The sequence below is a fragment of the Ambystoma mexicanum genome, chromosome 3q (assembly GCF_040938575.1).
Source record: "Ambystoma mexicanum isolate Mex_15411 chromosome 3q, UKY_AmexF1_1, whole genome shotgun sequence".
NCBI lineage: Eukaryota > Metazoa > Chordata > Amphibia > Caudata > Ambystomatidae > Ambystoma > Ambystoma mexicanum.
Window position 1 is genome coordinate 378696286 of NC_090926.1, and position 19830 is coordinate 378716115.

The window sequence follows — 19830 nt, forward strand, 5'->3', positions numbered from 1 at the left end:
CACGCCAAGGGGCCATCGGTCACATGGCCTCCTCAGACCCCGTGTCTCCAGGCAGGCCTCCCTTGAGGCAGGCCGCCCCCCTGCAATCCACATAAGTGTGTCTCCATTCAGCAGTCTTCCTGTGCCTTATCTGCACGCCCCAGGGCCATCCATCCCACCCCCCTCTATCAAAGGCGGTTCACACCCAGGGATGAGCGCTGGCATGGGGGGCTGTCAGGGGCGCGAAAGGCCAAGGTGCCAAACTGCATGTACACTTCAAAAGGTGTCCCACGCCAAGGGGCCATCGGTCACATGGCCTCCTCAGACCCTGTGTCTCCAGGCAGCCCTCCCCTGAGGCAGGCCGTCCCCCTAATACCACGACATACATACGTCATTCATTCACAAACACACCCCAGTTTCTAATACTTTAAAAACCACTCAATATGTCTCATGAGAACATCTTTGTGCTTTGCAAGTCAACTCTTGAACGTGCTACCTGGGAACCACTGAGATCTATGCTAATCTGCTCGTCGTCGTGCTATCCGTGAACTTCTGTGACCGCTTCGAGCATACCCATCAGTGCGCTACCTGTGGCCATCCACCTATTCTCCCGCAACATACTGCTCTGCTTGCTGAATCCAACTGTTTGTTGGTCAAGGTAAGGCCATGTATCCTGGTCATATTGCGCAGATTTTTAAATTTCTATCTATTTTCGAGTAGAGTACACAACAGTGCTATGTTCATTGGTCTCATTGGTATTGACTTGAGTTTCCATTGCTATGCTATCAATAGATCTATTTATTTTCATCTGTGACTATTGTGATTGAATTGCATCCTTCGGGGGTCCAGTCAATAATGTTAGCATGTTTCCTTCTCGTGCAAGACAGAACATCCAAGGGATGAGTCACATGTTCAGATTTCAGTCACATCAATTATCAATCAATTGCAGCCGGCACTTTTCCTTGGACATGTACACAACTTCTTGGGTAACAAAGAAGAATAAACGGCGAACGACACGGAAATTGCGCGAAAACGCTATTCCCACTCTATTCATCCACATTCCGCCACCGGTGAGTCAAGTGTCCGGATTTAGCTTTAGGCCTTGCGGTAGTATGTGGCCGAATGGATTAATAGATATTGTAGGTGTTCTATGCCTTGTAATAATTTCGATATTGATATGAGTGTATAGTTTTTTGAATAATGCCATTTATCAATATATTCTTTTTCGATTTCATAACCCACAAACACAATGTATATATATATATTTCTGAGGCTTGTGGAATCTGCTTAGATCACATGCTGTGCATAGGCCGACATCTAGTGGAAGCTGCGGAGTATTAGTTTGTTTTTCGAAACTCGAAAATGGGCGTCGACACAGGCGTGCCAGTAATACTATCCCTAGTGTGACGTCCACTGTACCCAAGATCCCTCACGCGTCTGGGATCCTCAGATTGTTTTTTTCCGCCATACTGGTCGGAAGCATCTTGCGGAGTCCCCTGGCCTTAGCCATACTTTTGTTAATTATTGAAGTTTAAAATTATTTGACATCCTTCCCCACCCCAACGTCGACCCTCGACGACGGCTGGAGAAGACATCGACCGTCGGCTGCTGCACGACGGATCTGGGCCTCGGAAGGCCGCTGGCCACGGCCCGGGCCTAGTAGGCCGCTGACCTCGGCCCTGCAAGTAGGGAGAGTGGGGGGTGGTACATACTCTTCACTCTTGGTATATAGGTACACCTTATATATTTCCTACACTTACCAGCCCGCTGCCTCAAGGTGCGTATGGAGGGTACCCCTTTCCAATTCTGCCCCAAGTGCAACCGCAAATACCCTTGGGTCGACAGGCACGCCACGTGCAATCTCTGCTTGCCGAGGGACCACCCCGAAGCGAACTGCAGAGCGTGTAGTAGGTTTAAGCCTAAGACACTTAAGGACCGTTCGACAAAGCGTTGGGCCCACCACGCCAGGCAGGCGGCCATGGCAGCGGAGGGCGCCTTCAGCGATGGCAGCGACGCCGTACTTTCGGACGGCGAGGGCATTAGGGCGTCGAAAGACTGCCGAGCGCAGGTCCCCGACCTCGGAAGGTTGTCCGGCAGGGCGGCTATGGGGAAGACCCCCGGCGACGCAAGCGCTACACACCCTACACACACTAAGTCCAACCGAACCTCGACGACGTCGACTTCTCGGAAAGAGGCACAGATAGAACGGTCCGACTCGGTGTCCTCTGGGCGCTCTCGATCGAGATCGCCTCATGACGCAAGGCAATCATCCACTCTTGCCAAGAGTGCCTCGCTCCCTAGATTAACGGAAGTTCGATCGTCGGAAGACGAAGACGACTTCCACCCCCAGGCCACGCTCCAGGAGACCGAGGCCGCAGTTAACACCAGCGAGGCCCCACGCTCGAAACAAGATACCTCTCCCGACCCTCGACGCCAGGCGTTGAAAGTCTCTGGGGCTTCCAAGGGGCAGGGAAAACATTTTTCCACGCACGGGGAGGGGGGGAAACAGCGGAAAGCACAGCCTTCCACTCCTGTAAACCCATCCTTCCACCCTAAGCAGACAGACAAACATAAATCTACTGGGACATCAACATCCAGCAAGGGTACCCTTGATAAGTCCTCTAAGTTGCCTACTAAAGTCATACCCTGTTCCAAAGAATGGTCCAGTGAAGACATAGACAGGGTCATGTCAAGGATGTCTTCCTTAGCTGATTTTTATGACAAAAACCCAGAACATTTCCTTTCGTATGACCCTCAAGGGGCCACATCCTCAGGCTCCTCTGATCCTATCCCCCTAAGTAAAAAGGCCCGGTTCGAAAGACCTGAACCCTTCGAGGTGCAGCCTTACTCTACTCCATACTCTACTCCACACCCCAGATACCAAGGACAGCCTTTCCCTGAAGGGGACCAGGAGTTTACAATTATGGAGGAACAAACCGGGACTGAATACTATGCGGATGATGAGGACCTGGAGGAGGTAGAAGATGAGCAGGAAATTTACAGAGTAGATTCCCCGGTAGAGAGCGAAGCCCCAATTACCGACTCGCCAGTTGATAACCAGCCCCTCCTTAATGAAGTTCTCGCTCGCGCAGCAGAACATTTTCACATCGACACCCACGGTGTACAGGAGGAAAGGGACTTCGCAGAAGAGTTGGTGGGAGAGAGGAGGCCGGTCGCTCAGACCATCCCTATCCTTAAATCCATCCAACGTAGAATAGATCCATCCCTGGTGAATCCTAACCTCACCAGAGCCGTCAACCCCAGAGTCGAAAAACTTTTTCGGGCAGCCCAGTCTGACCCTCTTTATATAAGAGGACATCTTAAACCAGACTCCCTAGTGGTTACCAACACTCGGAAGAGGGCGGGGACACCCTTATCGTCGTCAGAAGCTCCTCCCGACAAGGAGAGCAAAAGACTCTACGGGTTTGGCAGGAAGGTAGCCTCAACGTCCGCCTACCAAGCAAGGATTGCAAACTCCACCACCCTGTTGGCAAGTTACAACTGCCATCAATGGGAAGAGGTCGCGGCGCTCATAGCCTCTGCTCCTGAACCGTTAAAGGGCCATTTGGCTCGGATCTCGGCAGAAGGGAGAGCCGTGTCTGGTTGCATATTAAAAGCAACTTTCGACGCCGCGGACAACGCAGGAAGATTGATGGCAGAAGGTACTGTTATCAAGAGACATGCGTGGTTACGGCAGTCGGGGTTCAAAACAGAAACCCAGGCTTCATTAATAGACAAGCCGGTGGAACCCGATCTATTGTTTGGGAAAGCGGTCGAAGACGCACTTAAGAATGCCAAGGACGAGTACGAGACTCTCAAATCCCTTGGCCAGCTTACCAACAAACCCCCTAACCAGAGGGGGAACAGTAATTTTCGTCGCCCACACGGCCAAAATTCACAAAGAGGCAACTATGCCCAAGGACAGGGTGCACAATGGAACAACAACCAGCAGTCTACCCAAAGTTACGGCAAGGGTAACAAGAGAGGTCGTGGAAGAGGCAGAGGCAGCCCCAACAAGGGAGGTGGCACACCTCCACCAAAGCAGTGACGCTCAGTTCAGGGTCCCTTCTCACGCAACCCCAGTAGGGGGACGCATTTCCAACTTCACCCAGGCTTGGGAAGGGATCACCTCAGACAGATGGGTGCTGTCAACAGTGTCCACAGGATATTGTATAGAATTACTGCAGCGTCCCCGGAACCACCCTCCACGACAAAGAATACACTCCTTAGAACATCAGAAGATCCTTCTCGAGGAGATCGCCATTCTGCTACAAAAGGACGCGATAGAACTCGTCCCAGGACACCAGGTAAACAAGGGTATCTATTCAACTTACTTCCTTGTGCCAAAGAAAGATTTGACAATGCGCCCAGTATTGGACTTACGGCCTGCCAACAAGTATGTCAAGCCCCAAAAATTCCGTATGACCACGCTACAAGAGGTAATCCCCCCTCCTAAAAAAGGGGGATTACATGGCAACCTTGGATATGAAAGATGCTTATTTTCATATTTCCATGCTCCCAGCGCACAGAAAATACTTGCGCTTCAAGGTGGACAGTCGCCACTACCAATTCAAGGTACTGCCCTTCGGGATAGCTTCAGCACCAAGGGTATTCACCAAGGTACTGGCGGTGGCAGCTGCACACCTACGCAGGGAGGCAATCCCAGTGTACCCTTATCTGGACGACTGGCTCATAACGGGGGAAACCCCAGGAATTTGCAGGTCAAACATTCAGAGGACTATCGACCTCCTCCACGAATTAGGCTTCTCTATCAACGAGAAGAAGTCAAGTCTGGTGCCAAGCACCTCAAAACAGTTCCTAGGAGCAATCCTAGATACTCAAAAAGGGTTGACCTTCCCTTCGGAAGAGAGAATTCGGAATATACTACTGCAAATTCCACATTATCAGTCAAGTCAACAAATAACGGTACGCAAAGCAATGCGGTTACTGGGCATGATGGCGTCATGCATTTACCTGGTCCCCCACGCGCGTCTGCGCATGCGTCCCATGCAGGAATGGTTGGCGAAACAGTGGTCTCAGGCAAGTGGTCAGTGGGACGATCTAGTGGTTGTTTCGCCAACACTCGTACAAAGCTTACACTGGTGGACAAGAGAGAATCTGGCAAGGGGAAAACCCTTTTACGATCCCGAAGTACAGGCAGTGGTGACTACAGATGCATGCCTGACTGGGTGGGGAGCTCACCATCTCCACCACACAGCCCAGGGTCTCTGGTCTCACTCAGTAGCCAAGAACCACATCAACCTGCTAGAGCTTCTGGCAGTATTCCAAGCGCTTCGGGCGTTCGAGCCCCATCTGCGAAACTTGTCGGTGCAAATCCGGACGGACAGCACGACAGCCATGTTCTATCTGAACAAACAAGGAGGGACTCGTTCGCCAAATCTGTCAAAGCTTGCCCAGAAAATCTGGATATGGGCACTCAGACGGAACATCTTCCTGTCATCACAACATGTTCCAGGGGAGCTCAATTCCCTAGCGGATGCCCTAAGCAGAGACTCCCTCCCAGAGGAACACGAATGGGTCCTTCACAGAGATATCGTAGAATATCTCTTCTCTCAGTGGGGTTTCCCCACTATAGACCTATTCGCCACAAGCGAAAACAAACAATGCCCAGGATTTGCATCCAGGTTCCCCCAGCCAGACTCCCAAGGGAACGCCCTGTGGATGAACTGGTCAGGGATGTTTGCGTACGCTTTTCCACCAACTCCTCTCATCAGGAAAGTGGTGTACAAGATGAACAAGGAATCGATGACGCTCATCCTAGTTGCTCCCATGTGGGCGAGACAACCATGGTTTCCACACCTACGCAGGATGGCGGTGTGCGAGCCCATCAAACTCCCAGCCTGGTACAACCTACTGTCCCAGCAACAAGGTCAAACAGTGCACCAGGAACCCAACTCAATGAACCTGGCAGCATGGCTCCTGAGGTCATAGAGTTTGGGCATCTCAATTTACCACAGAGGTGTATGGACATCCTAAAAGAATCCAGGAAACCAAACACAAGGCACTGTTACTTTGATAAGTGGAAGAGATTCGTTATTTGGTGCCAGAATAAACAAATCAACCCAGTTGATTGCACTCCTTCCAACGTTGTAACATACATGCTCCACCTGCTGGACGCAGGTTTGGTTTTTAACTCTCTGAAAGTACACCTGGCAGCCCTCTCGGCTTACACCACATCCCATAACAAAGTATCGTGGTGGAAAGTACCAGTAGTTAAAGCCTTCATGGAAGGAGTAAAGAGACTTCACCCTCCTATTTCGAACCCACCGCCAGGATGGGACCTCAATGTGGTGCTAGCTAAGCTCATGGGCCCCCCTTTCGAACCCATGCATAAAAGTAGTCTCAAACACCTGACTTATAAAACGGCCTTCTTAGTAGCCATTACCTCTATAAGAAGGGTCAGTGAAATTCAGGCTCTGTCAGTGCAGGATCCTTTCTTTACTATCCACAAAGACAAACTGGTTTTACGCACACACCCTAGGTTCTCACCTAAATTTATATCTAAATTCCATGTAAACCAGTCCATCGAGCTTCCGGCTTTCTTCCAAAACCCGCAAAGCTCGGCTGAGGTGAAACTACACACCCTTGATGTGCGTAGGGCGGTCCTCTACTATGTAAATAAAACCAGACCGCTAAGGAAAACAGATCAACTGTTTGTCTCCGTAGCTACAGGCAGAGAGGGGGATCGCGTCTCTAAAGGCGCGATCTCGAAGTGGATTATCAACTGTATACAGCTGTGTTACTCTCTTTCTGAAAAAACTCTGCCTTTTACGCCAAGGGCCCATTCTACTAGAGGCATTGGGGCCACTCTGGCTTTCATTGCAAATGTTCCCCTCGACACCATTTGCAAAGCAGCTACTTGGAGCTCTATTCACACTTTTACTCAGCATTACTGCATTGACACTCATTCCAAGACAGATACACAAGTGGGACAAGCGGTTCTAAGACACCTGTTTGCTCATGACCCTTCTCACATCCCACCTCCTTCTTCGGGTACTGCTCGCTAATCTATGCACAGCATGTGATCTAAGCAGATTCCACAAGCCTCAGAAGGGATACATTACTCACCGTAATCGTATTTCTGATGCTTGTATCTGCTTAGATTCACATGCGACCCACCCTTCCTCCCCTCCGAGAGAAGGCGCATGATTGCTTGTAGTCTTACCTTTCTGTCTATCTGCTTGGATTATCTGTACTCACGCTACTCCTCATGCTTCCTCATGTCAGAAAAAATACAATCTGAGGATCCCAGACGCGTGAGGGATCTTGGGTACAGTGGACGTCACACTAGGGATAGTATTACTGGCACGCCTGTGTCGACACCCATTTTCGAGTTTCGAAAAACAAACTGTAATACTCCGCAGCTTCCACTAGATGTCGGCCTATGCACAGCATGTGAATCTAAGCAGATGCAAGCATCAGAAATACGATTACGGTGAGTAATGTATCCCATATATATATATGGGGACAGGGAACTGTGCTGTATTGAGCATTTTTCAAGTATTCTGTCGGCTTACATGGCTATTTTTAATATTGGCATTTCATTATCAATCATTAATTGACCTTTACAACTTCTTGACTATCCCTTGAATCTGAAGCAAGAACATTCTACATCCTTGACTTGGTCGCAGTTATCAACCACTTCTAGCGCGCATCAGGTAATCTTACTAGGCTAATCCGCTACATACTTGTTTTATGCATGTCAAGTAATAGTTTTATTCTATCGTGTTATTATTTTACCGAATGTTTGGTTGCTGCTTTCCAATTAATATACACCTTAGTTATCGTCCACTGGTGTTTGTTTTCAGTTATAATTAGTGTTATCCATACTAATGCAAGTACTGTCTTTCAGGCAGATGCTGAAGCGTTCGCCACATCTACAACATTTCTAGATGTTTTTCAACATCAGGAGGTATGGATACTGACAGCTCTACCGAGCGTCATCATCAGAGCTGGAATTCTTGTTGTTTGATTGTTCTACACAATGTTTAATTTGTGGTTAGCCGTTGATATGTACCTGTGCTGTCGACCCCAGGTGTGTGTTATGTTTTCACAATTGTAATCCTCACTAATGCAAGTACTATGTTTCAGGCAGTTGATGGAGCGTCAACCCCTGCACTTGATGCAGAGCCTGACATTCAAGTATACGAATCGGCGCAACAGCTTTCGGAAGTGCGCACTACATTTGCAACATCCATAGATATTCTTCAGCAGCACGAGGTATGGATAATGACAGCTCCATCATGCGTGACCATATAACGTGATTCCATTTGCTATACTTTCTTCCCTATTAACGCAAGTGCTGTGTTTCAGGGAGACGACGGAGCTTCCACCACAATCACAACATCTCATTTAGATGATGCAGATGTAAAGGAATTGTTGAAATAAGTCGATGAAATGTGATCATATTTGGATTTTCCTTGATTCTTTTGGACAATGCATCATTTGCGGTTATCTCTTTATATGTACCTGTGCCGTCGACCCCAAGTGTGTGTTGTTTCCAATATTGAAAAGCATACTAATGCAAGTACTGTGTTTCAGGGAGATGCGGATGCCTCCTCTCCAATACAACCATTCATGGCAGTCCATGCAGAGCCAGAGGTATGGATACTGACAGTTCCATCGAAATAGATAATCACTGGTCGAATACTTGTCCTTTGATTGTTGCACACAATGTTTAAATCGTGTTTGGCTATTGAGATGTACCTGTGTGTTCGTCCTCACGTGTGTTTTATGCTAACAATATTTTGATACATAGTAATGAAAGTACTATGTTTCAGGGAGACGATGGAGCCTCATTCCGTGCTGTCTATGCGGATACAGAAAATATAGTCCTTGCAGCGCAAGAGGAAGGGAGGACATGCGGAAACGAATCAGAGCTACAGCGTGCAGATGTTGAAGGTCGAGTCAAAAAAGTTGCAAAGAAAAAAAAACAAAAAAAGGTTAGTTACAAACAGTTCATAACTTTAAAAAAATGTTTGTGCTGGGGACTATTTTATGTTTTGTTCCAGTCAATTCTACTACACTCCATCTTGTGTTTAAACTGAACATCCCTTTTCCAATATCTCCTCCAGTTACCCGTGTGTGGCAGAACTATACACACACAGACAGTGAAGCGAATGAGAGATGTGGCTTGCCAGACCATGTATATTATGGAGGAACTATTAATTGAGGCGAGGCGTGTTCAGGCTCGAGATGCTCATGTCCTATGGCCAGAACATGAATTAATTGTGTTTGGAGACTACAGCAAAGTTGCATTGGACCATAGCTACAGTGCGACTGCACCACCACAAGAAGATGTTATTGAATGTATTGAAGATAGCTCTGAAGTAGTTGCAGATCAATTTACACAATCTACACCCACCAAAAATTTGCCACCAAAAAACCTGTCGACATTATTGTATTCTCCCATCAATGTTGAAGTAATAGATGTTGAAATGACAGTGAAAGAACCAGCCGCAGCATCCATAGACGCATCAGAACTTGATATGAGCGATATTACTTTCCAATGTGTTGAAATCTCCACAACGTCAAAGGCCGAAACAACGTTGACGCAGGATGACAGTCTAATGAAAGAGAGCAAATACATTGTATTCGACAGTTGTTTGATGGAAATTATAAGTATGCTGAAATGTGTGCATTCCATTAGAGGGAAAGTATGTGGGAAGCCATTGATTAATGTGACTCGTCAAATAAAAGGCAGTAACGTCAAAATAAATGCCGCCTGTAGATTAAATCATAGGTTCTCATGGTCTGCACAACCAATGCTGGGGAAAATGCCAGCAGGCAATCTACTGTGTGCAGCTGCATCACTTTTTAGTGGCTCCAGTTTTAGAAAGTTAGAGGCTTTCTTTCAGTTTGTGGGACCCCATTTCGTTTCTAAAGCGCTGTACTACACATACCAACTTGATTATCTGTTTCCGGCCATTAGTGATGCTTGGAAAATTGAACAATTGTCTCTAGCAAGTACATTCGAAGGCAAACGATTCAGGCTAGCCGGCGATGGACAGTGCGACAGCCCTTGCTTTTCTGCCACCACTTTCAGGACATAGATAGTAAGAAAATTGTGAGTTCGGTGGTCGTGCAGGTAACACAATGTACATCGTCAGTGGCCATGGAGAAACTAGGTTTTATAAAATCAGTGGAATATCTACAATCGAGGGGAATGCACATCGACCTCATAGCCACGGATAGACACGTTTCAATTGCCAAGACAATGAGAGCAGTTCCCACATATTAAACATCAATTTGACGTATGGCATCTTGCTAAATCAATCAATAAGAAAATCTCGGCTGCAGGAAAAAAAAAGGTTTTGAAAGTATTTTGCAGTGGTCACATTCTATCACCAACCATCTTTGGTGGAGCTCAAAAACTTGTGAGGGGTCAGTGGAAATACTACTTGAAAAATGGCGGTCACTGATGCACCACTGTACCAACGTTCACCGCTGGACAGCAAATGAACATTTCCACCAATGTGAACATGGCCCTTTGTCCCCAGAGGAGGCACGAAAGAAGAAGTGGTTGACTCCATCTTCACCGACACACAAAGCCATTGAGAAGATTGTTTTCGACAAAACTCTATCAAGAGATTTGAGAGGACTGACAGAATTCTGTCACACAGGAGATTTGGAGGTGTTCCACAATATGTGCCTAAAGTACAGGCCAAAGCGCTTGCATTTTAGCTTTCGGGGTATGAAACATCGCACTCTACTAGCGGTCTTGGCCCATAACAGCAATGTCGGACGTGAACAATCTAGGACTACGGGTAAAGTAAGGCTGCCTCGCTACACTAAGGTGTTTTCAAAACGAAGTAAGCAATGGATGATCAAACCAGTCTATGATGAAATGCGGTTCGACTTTGTGAAAGGCCTTATTGTTGCTGTGTTAGAGAAGCACAGATATGGAATTTTGGACGTTTCTGTGCAGAGCAGTGATCCATTGCCACCGAACATTGTGACTGTGCCATGCCCACCCGATGCACAGCTGATTGTGAAGTACAAATCCCGGTTTAAATAACTGCAATATGATTGTCTTTTTGTAAATAAATGTTATTGTACAGTGTACCTGCAAACCTAACCCCTACCTTCACCATCATGGGTGGCGAACAAGCTGGGTGTCATCTTTGAATTCTCTCTATTCACCTCACATATGTGTATGTATATATTTTTCTCATGTCTCATCTCATGTAAATGTAAATGCTGCGCACTGTTAATGGAGGGGAGGCTTGCGTATTGCAAATAATAAAACAAACAAACAAACAATAAATCTCACTTTTAACTCCACTCCTGTGGTACTTTATACTTTCCCTGACCTTCCGCCAAAAATTAAATGTCTCAATTTGGGCTGCAAAGCTCGCAGACAACGGGGACAAAATTGGGGCACTTAGAACGAGAACGCGCCAGCCAAGCGGGCCGTGGCATTTGGGAGAGAAGCCAGTTCGCATTTGCACATTGAGGCGCACTACATAGACGGATTCTAAACTTCAAGTTCTCACAGATGCCAATACTACGTGATGTTGCAAATAAAGAATGCGAATGACTGCGCCCAGATGAGGCCCACAAGTCGCACTGGAAGTATAAGGGTCTATTGTTTTTTGACCTTGAGACAGTTACCATGCCGAAAGAACTACATTTGAAGGGAGTGCGCAATAACGTAAGACGATAAGGAAGAAAATTCAGAAACTAGACCGAGTTTCAGTTTTAGGTCAGTATACGAAAAATCATTAAGAGCACGGTCCGTTTTACAGACTGCATTACGAAGAGACACAATGGAAATTTCAAATATAATGTAAGTAAATCTTTACACGCTTTTATACCGGAATGAAGATTTAATGAATGGATGCATGAATAAATGAATGAATGAAGAGCTAGGAAAAGCAAGTAAAACTGTTCGTAGTGGGCACATGGGCATGCAGGTCCACTGGTCTCACCGATCTCGCTCCTTGGCCCAGCCACTTTTCCCTGCACTACGGGACTGTCTCTGTATCCTTCAGCCCCTTCTCCCGGCATTTACCTTGCACTTTCCACCAGCTGGCCCTATTATTTAATTTGTATTCAACTAACCTTGTACAGCCCATCCCATGCGCGATCAGAAAGACACCTGGCCTAGTAGGATCGTTGTCTGTCTGCCCTTGTTCCCCACCTGCCTCGTCACGCCTAGTAACACTTGAGTATAGGCGCGTTACAAATGCCATATCATATATCATATCATTCCTCACGCATGTAGACTGTCGTTTATCATTGTGTTGGCCTCGATTTATCTCGTTACTTTTTGCATTGATTTTAGAGACGAACATACTCCATTGAACTACCCTTGCAAGCAAATAGTTTCTGATCGGCCGTAATAAATAAAATGAGTAATATTAATGAAGTTCGGCTAGCGAGACTAATTATCATTTTTTTGTTTTCATAACAGGTATTTGATCCCTTACTGCCACTGCCATCTGTTTGAGACACCGGCGGATGGATTCTTCAGCAGACACCTGCAGCTTCGTGTCAACAACTGGAGCACGATCACCATATTATGGGACGATCGCCAAGGGCCCACATGCCCTTATGCTGTACTAGTGGCTAGAAGCAACATATCCACCTTTTGGCTGGACTAATGCCTAGTTGATGGAACAGCCTTGCGGTTCACCGTGCTTCCAAAGTGATTCTTTTTACGAAAATGAACACCCTGTGTACCATAAAGGAACAGCGCGTGACTCAAGATGAAACGGAACAGTTATTGCGGATACAGATAAAAGAAAATAAATGGCTTCCAGAGTTCATATGTCAATTGCTGAATATTCTCTAAACATTTAATGTCAAATAAATGTACTTTACCAAATGTACTGTGTTGCTGTTTCATTTTAAAGTACAGTTTCATATTCCGAATTGTGGCGCGCTGTGTTGTGAGTTGATCTGTGTTGGTTTCCGGGTTCTGTGTGGAGTCGCGCAGAAGACGACTGGGCGCGTTTGCCAACGCAGCACAGTAACGTCACGGGGAGAGGCGGGGAATTTGAATGTTTTGATAATGTCAGGCTCAGGGGCGGGGGAATTGATTTAGTGCCGCAAAAGCAGGTCAGCCAGGGCGATCAGGGAAAAGATAGGATTATCAGAAAATGGCGGCTCCCTGGTGCTTGTTTTCACGTGCGTTTAATGGACGAAAACCCGGGTAAGGTCCTAGGAAAGTTTTCTAAAATTGAGCCACTTAAGCTTAAAAAAACATGGCCGACCCGTTGGGACAATAAAAATTTTTACTAGACCATGCCTTTAACTGAAATTTGTCTGAGCCCGGCCGAGGGGGACTAATTGTACAAAAAGGGGTCTGTGGCTGGAAGAGGGGGATCCTGGGTGAAAAGTAACACACCCAAGAAGATTGTTGTGGCAAATGTGAACCCTAAAAATTGAAGTTGGTCTGAGCCCGACTGAGGGAGGCTAAAGGTGAAAGAAGGCTCGATGCCCGGCTGAGAGGGGGGATCCACGGTGAAGAGTTAATCGCCCGACTTCAATATTGAGAAAGGAACTTTCTTTGTTGTTTATGGTACCTCGAATCCTCTGAGGCTAGAGGCGTTGCACAAAAGAGACTTGGACACAGAAGCCCTGATATTGGTGAAATTAACTGTGACCTCGTGCCAGAGAAGCCCAGGAGTGTGCTGTGCTGGAGTGACCCGCCTTGTCCCGTGCTTAAAACGTGGGGAAGGGAGGTCAACGGCCTAAACTTCCTGACTTATCATTTTGTGAACATTATCCCACACTATTTTGTAGCATAGCAGTAAGGATTGTCAAAGTTTTTTTTTAGTATAGGTCCTTTTTTTTGTTTTTTGACTCCACTAGGACTGTATTATTATTTAATGGTCGTAGTTTGCTCCCATCTTAGATTTAGGTTTTTATTGGGAGTTTATTCCCACCCCTGATAGTTCAATACACACCCTTCAACTGTGATCACTTGTGTCTCTCACTTTGATACCATGCCTTCCTTACAAGCAGATGAGCACCTGTCTATCCGACCTATGTCTCCGGAACTTTCGCAGGTGGGAAACATTGGTGTAGCCACATAAGAGTGGCTCCTCAGTGTAATGTAATGTAAAAGAATGTCTTGAGCGCAACCAAGGCCAAAAAGGCATCTGGGTGCTAACAGCCAAAAGCAACCTAAGAGCCAAACGAATCACAAACCCTCCTCAAAACAAAGTCTTGAGAGCCTTTCCGAAAACACAGTTGATCCGTGATCTCCTGCAAATATACAGGCAGTGAATTCCATAGTGTAGGGGCCAAGACCAAAGAAGAGTGCCCCCTTGCTTGAGTTTTACAAAAGCGTGGAACTTACAGCAAATTAGCAGAGGCTGAACGCAGGAAGCAAGGAGGCGTGTAACAAGTATGTTTCGACTGAAGAAAAATAGGCCTGGTGATAAAAAATTTAAAAAAATGTGCAATGCACAATGCCTTAAACTTTATGCAGCTTCTCAACGGAAGCCATTGAAGTCTATCTAATATGAGTGAGGCAGAGGAGCGTCCCGGAACATTCAACGCCAAACGTGCTGCCGAATTTTGCATTATTTGGAGCCGTTTGATCAAAAAGTCTGGTTGACCCAAATAAGTGCCATTGCAGTAGTCCAACGTTTCCATTATAGAGGCTGTGACTAGTTTGCCTAAGGCTGCGAGGGAACGAACAGGAGCACTTTCCTCAAAGGTCTGTATAAAAAAAAAAAGGTGCTTTACAGATTGCTGCTATCTGCTCCTCTCTAGAGCCAGAGGGGGAGAAGCTTAACCGCTAAGCTCTTAAGAAGGGCTAAGGGCTGGACAGGGTGCCAAGGATTCAGGCCAGAAATCAGAGTGGCAGAAGGAATGGACTTTCGGCGGACCAACCACCAGAATCTGTTTTCTCGCCCCTTGGCTCAACCAATTTTGAGACATCCACTGACCAGAGTTATGCCTGAAAATGTGTTGCGTGTTGTCAGCCAGTGGCGTAGCCAACATTGTCTAACAAGTGGGGCCTGAAGCTAATGTAGTTGGGCCCACCGCAGTGATATTGACATCTGTAAATGCCCACGCAGTGCTGCTGGGTGGGTATTTACAGCTTTTGGGTGGTCCTTGCCCACTCAGGCCCTACCCTGTCTATGCCTCCATTGTCAGCGTATGTATAGAAACCTACACCAGACGAGGCAATGAGGTCTGACAACGGCCGCAGATCAAAATAAAAAAGCAGCGGGGATTGGGATGAACCCTGTGGAACACCACACAAGGTAGGGATAAGGGGGGCATACAAAGGAGGCAATGAGACCCGTCTGCATACGGTTTGGCAGGAAAAAACCAAGCCACCACTGGACCCTGACAAACCCAGCCCTTCTCCACAAACCATGTCTAACACTTCTCATGGTGCATTGCAGGTTCATCACTGGTAAGCTAACCTTCCCTTGGCAATGCCGGTAAAAAGAGAAAGGCTTTCGATTGGGGTGTAGTTCACCTGGTGCCCTGGGTTCTTCGAGAGTGTTTCATATGGGGTTTGGAGGATGATTGGGACAATGAAGAGGAGCTAGGGGCAATAGCAAGGTGGTCACAAATGACTGTTATGTTCTCCTTCCTGGTTGTGTTCAGGCACAGTGAGAAAAGAGCACTTTCCTCTTTGGCTCATCCACTTTTGGATGGAGAAAAAGTGCAAAGTTCTGGGACCCAGAGGAATGTGACTGCCTCGATTCATCAATTAAAGAAACATAAATAATAGTAATGTTCACATCACCCTTCTCCCTCTGCCTTGCATCAGCCTAGTATTCCTGTGCTTGTAGAAATTAGAAGAACCGTAGAGTATGTGTTGGTACCTCCTGTGGGTGCGGGAGGGTGCTGGGGAAAGCACAACTGCTCAGGTAGGATCTTTACCACAAGGAGTAGGAGGAGGGTGAAGGTAGAGCCGATCCTTTGCATAAAGTAACGATTCTACTGATATGATGCATGTGATTTAGATATGGCTCTAGCATGAACCCGGACAGTGTGATAGAAGTTTAGCACCGCACCACTGTCTACAGGAGAGGTGGTGGCTAAAGCCCAGTGTATTACTTCTCAGAAATAAGTCACAGAAAGGGGCAAAAGGAGCACTACGGGAACCATTAACCAGCCACTGTATTTGCTTCACCAGGGTGAGAAGAAAGTGCTGGAAGTTGAAGTGCAGGAACTTATTCAGAAGAACAGGTTTCTGCAGGACCAGCTGGCCCCAGTCAGCAGGCAGCGTGAATACCAGGAGAAGGAGATTCAGAGACTCAATAAGGTGACTTGCCTACTGCCTGCCAACCATGCTGCCCCAGCCCTTGTCCGCGCGCCATGCTGCCCCAGCCCTTGTCCGCGCGCCATGCTGCCCCAGCCCTTGTCCGCGCGCCATGCTGCCCCAGCCCTTGTCCGCGCGCCATGCTGCCCCAGCCCTTGTCCGTGCACCATGCTGCCCTTGCGCTTCCTAGCCTGTTCCTTTTTCTTTACCACTACACTCCTGACCTTTCTACACCATCGAGCTCTTCCTACCATTCTCCACCTCCCATGTTGTCCTCTTCTCTTCTCTACTCACGCTGCAGTGCTGACCTGTGTCCACCCAAAAACGTTATTCTTTGACAATTCTTTGAATACATTGTAAGTACATCCATCTCCCCCCTCTATGCTATCCCATCACTTCTTCAACCATCCCTTTGACCTGGCCCCATTGCGCCAGTTTTGCTGCTTTACCATTTTTAACATCCTGAACTGCCCCCACACTTTTCCCGCTGTGCTGTTCTGGCCCTTCCCTACCAACCATAACTTTTAAACTATTTACTGTGTCCCATATGCTAAAATGGATGACCGAAAATACAAGAGCAGAACACAGGGAAGCCAGTGTACCGAACACAAAGTGACAAACCAACTAAGCATCAAGAAAAGTAACTGAAGTCATGAGGTGCAAGTCTGATACTGACAGATCTTGCACAGATGTTAGGACCCCCAGCAATTCATTAGTGAGGACATCTCTGCACCCCTCCTCGGAACTCCTTAGACCACCTTATCCCACACATTCATTAATGTCTCCGCCCTAGCTGGCAACAACTGTGACAGTTATGTCCTTTATGAGAGTGCATTCATTGTGTCAGTTTATCATGATCTCAAAGAATAGCAGACTTTTTTAATAGCGAACATCCTCTGCTCTGAACCTTTAGGAAGTGCATTCACACCTGCCAGTTCACCTCATGTCAATAAAAGTGAAAGTATTTCACCATGCAAATCCTCCAGCATTGTCGCTGGTTTGCATTTTCAAGTTGGTGCAAATGCTGCAGAATCCCTATGGTGTCAGACGCCCTTTTGCTCAAGCAAAAAGCAGACCAACCCCAAAGGGATCCATGCATACATGGCAGGCAGTGTTTACTCAATTTGCATGGTGGAATGCCAAAGGACAGGGCAAAAGGCATACATGCTTGTACACCACCTTTTGCCCTTCCCGTTTGCACTCCACTGAGCAAATGAATAAAATTCAGCAGCAGGGATCCACCTCCGTGTATGTCGACACGCGACAGGTTCCCACAGATTTAGGAGGGGCACCAAAATGAGCTCATTTGAGGTGCAGCACATCCTTCAAGTGTAGGCAGTTGAACAAAAACCCAACAATAAGGACTGCCTAACTCCCAGGGCAGACCGGCTGGCCGGCCTTGATTTTAAACTCCTCCCACAAGACCAAATAACCTTCCAACCCCACCCGCCCATCCTCCGTCACTCACAAGCCAGTCATGGTCTTGATCCCTCCAACAAAATGAATGGATTGCTTTTATTTTTAATGAACTTTAAACACCAACACTGTAAAATCGGCTGATTTCCAACTACATCTTCTGATCCAACTGACTTCCTGTCGGCCTCCCCCTTCTACCCCCCACACTCCTTCAGCATCGTAGCAATGGGTAAACCTACAAAGGTACGGGCACCTTTTCTGTACCATGCGCTCCATACACGTTATTTCTGTTGCTTGTTAATCTGCTTAGAATCACATGCTGTGCATATGGTCCGACATCCAGTGGTAACCGCAGAGTATGCATCTTGTCTTTCGGGGACCGAAAGCGGACGTCTGCATAGGCGTATCTGTAACAGTATCCCTATTGTGACATGTAGTGTACCCAAAATCCCTCACGCGCCGAGGTCCCTCAGATTGTTTTTTCTGCCCAGATAACTGGTCACCCTATAGCGAAGCTCTTACTATAGACATTGTTTATTTTTACCGAATTGTCGGTTATTCCCCGTTAAGAAAGAACATCTTCGACGAAGTCTACGGAGGATTCGTCTATAGCTGTGGATTCCGGCGCCTAAGATCCAGCGGCCGGATTTTCCACGTGGTCGGGCCCTCTGGCCGACCTATACAGAAGGGAGAGTGGGGTAGGGGTGGCCCTATTGTCGGTATGTCTTTCCTCCTTTCCCCTATTTTCCCTTTTGGTCTGGTCATCCTTCCCTTTAGCTATGGAAAGGACTCCTTTTAGATTCTGCCCTAAGTGTTAGGTTCGATATCCTTGGAAGGGCGAACGCAGGACGTGTAACGCCTGTCTCCCCCCTAGAGCACGACGAGAAGCAGTGTGCGGCCTGCAAACTCCTTCGGCCTAAGACCCTTAAGGAGCGCTGTGTAAAGCGGTGAGCCGCATACGGTATGTCGCGGGTGGAACCCATTCCCCCACCGCCACACCAGCTGAGAGTGACGGGGGTATTTCGGATGACCAAACATCCGTTTTGGATGTTAAAGACCTTGAGGCGGACGCTTCTAGGTCCGGCATGCCGGTCCCCGACCCTTTAAGGCCTGACTCTTGTCTCGCTACAGGGACAACACCCGGCGACAGGGGCGTACAAGCGCATCACACTAAGCACACAACCCCTACACCGTTTTCAACATCTTCGCCGAAAAAGGTTAAAACGCCAACAGAGCCGCCGAAAACTTTACTAGTTTCGTCGGATCGTTCTGATCCAAAGCCTTCCCCACATCCGCAGCAGCGTCTTGCGACTGGGCAATCTAAATCAAGTAAGAGCGGTACTCCAAAAACTGCACACGTCAACGCGCGGAAATCCGATGCTTCGACTGTCTCAAAGGCTGCGGTAGGCCTGAAAACTATGGGTAGGCTTCTACCCGGAAAACCAACCGCTAGGCCCTCTAGTGCCGCGGAAGGTAGTCCACCTACCGATAAACCATGGGAGCCACTGTCTCACGCCGATTCAGCGACTATCGAAAGCAGCATCGAAAGAATTACGGCGGCGGTGGGTCTTACCCCAGTTCTGCCTAAAGTTATGGGACAAGCCGCGGAAAAGGTTTCAGATGCTGATTGAGATCCCGATTCTTACGACGCTTACGAAGATAGTCAAGAGCCTCTTTCCGACACTGCAGGGCAGAGAATGTCGTTTCTCCACCCGCAGGTCCGTTTGGGTCCACTAAATGGACTACAGAGAAGTTTGAAGGGTGTATGGATCGGTTGGAGAAGATTATCAGTTTTTCTGATCATCCTCCCCCATTTAGGGCTCAGGTAGACCCTAATCTCCAAATTCAAGAAGGTCAGTCTCATGCCTTTCAGCAGGAGGACGTTGTCCACATGGACACATATAGGGACATTTATAATGAAGAAGAAGAAGAAGCTTAATTTCTACAAAGTTATGAGGATGAACAACAGGATACTACGGACAACTGGGAAGAAACCCAGCAGGAAGGCCAGGACCCATGGACACAGCAAGATCAGGACTCTGATGTTGTGTGCCTGGATTCTCCTCCGTCCACCCCGGCTCACCAGGCCTCTCCTGTAGATGACCAAATGGCATTCAACTCCATGTTAAAAAAAGCAGCTGAATACTTTAATATTTCCACTCAGGAGGCGGTGCCTG

General features: G+C 47.4%; 1 protein-coding gene across 4 annotated transcripts in view; it reads left to right on the plus strand.

The window, feature by feature from the left end:
* TNIP1 (TNFAIP3 interacting protein 1) overlaps positions 1-19830 on the plus strand; it is a 435211-nt gene that overhangs the window by 293530 nt on the left and 121851 nt on the right. For all 4 annotated transcript variants that reach the window (XM_069654025.1, XM_069654021.1, XM_069654022.1 and 1 more), the window contains one exon: positions 16112-16240. In XM_069654025.1, coding sequence (XP_069510126.1) covers positions 16112-16240 — 129 coding nt within the window. The remainder of the gene's footprint in view (positions 1-16111; positions 16241-19830) is intronic.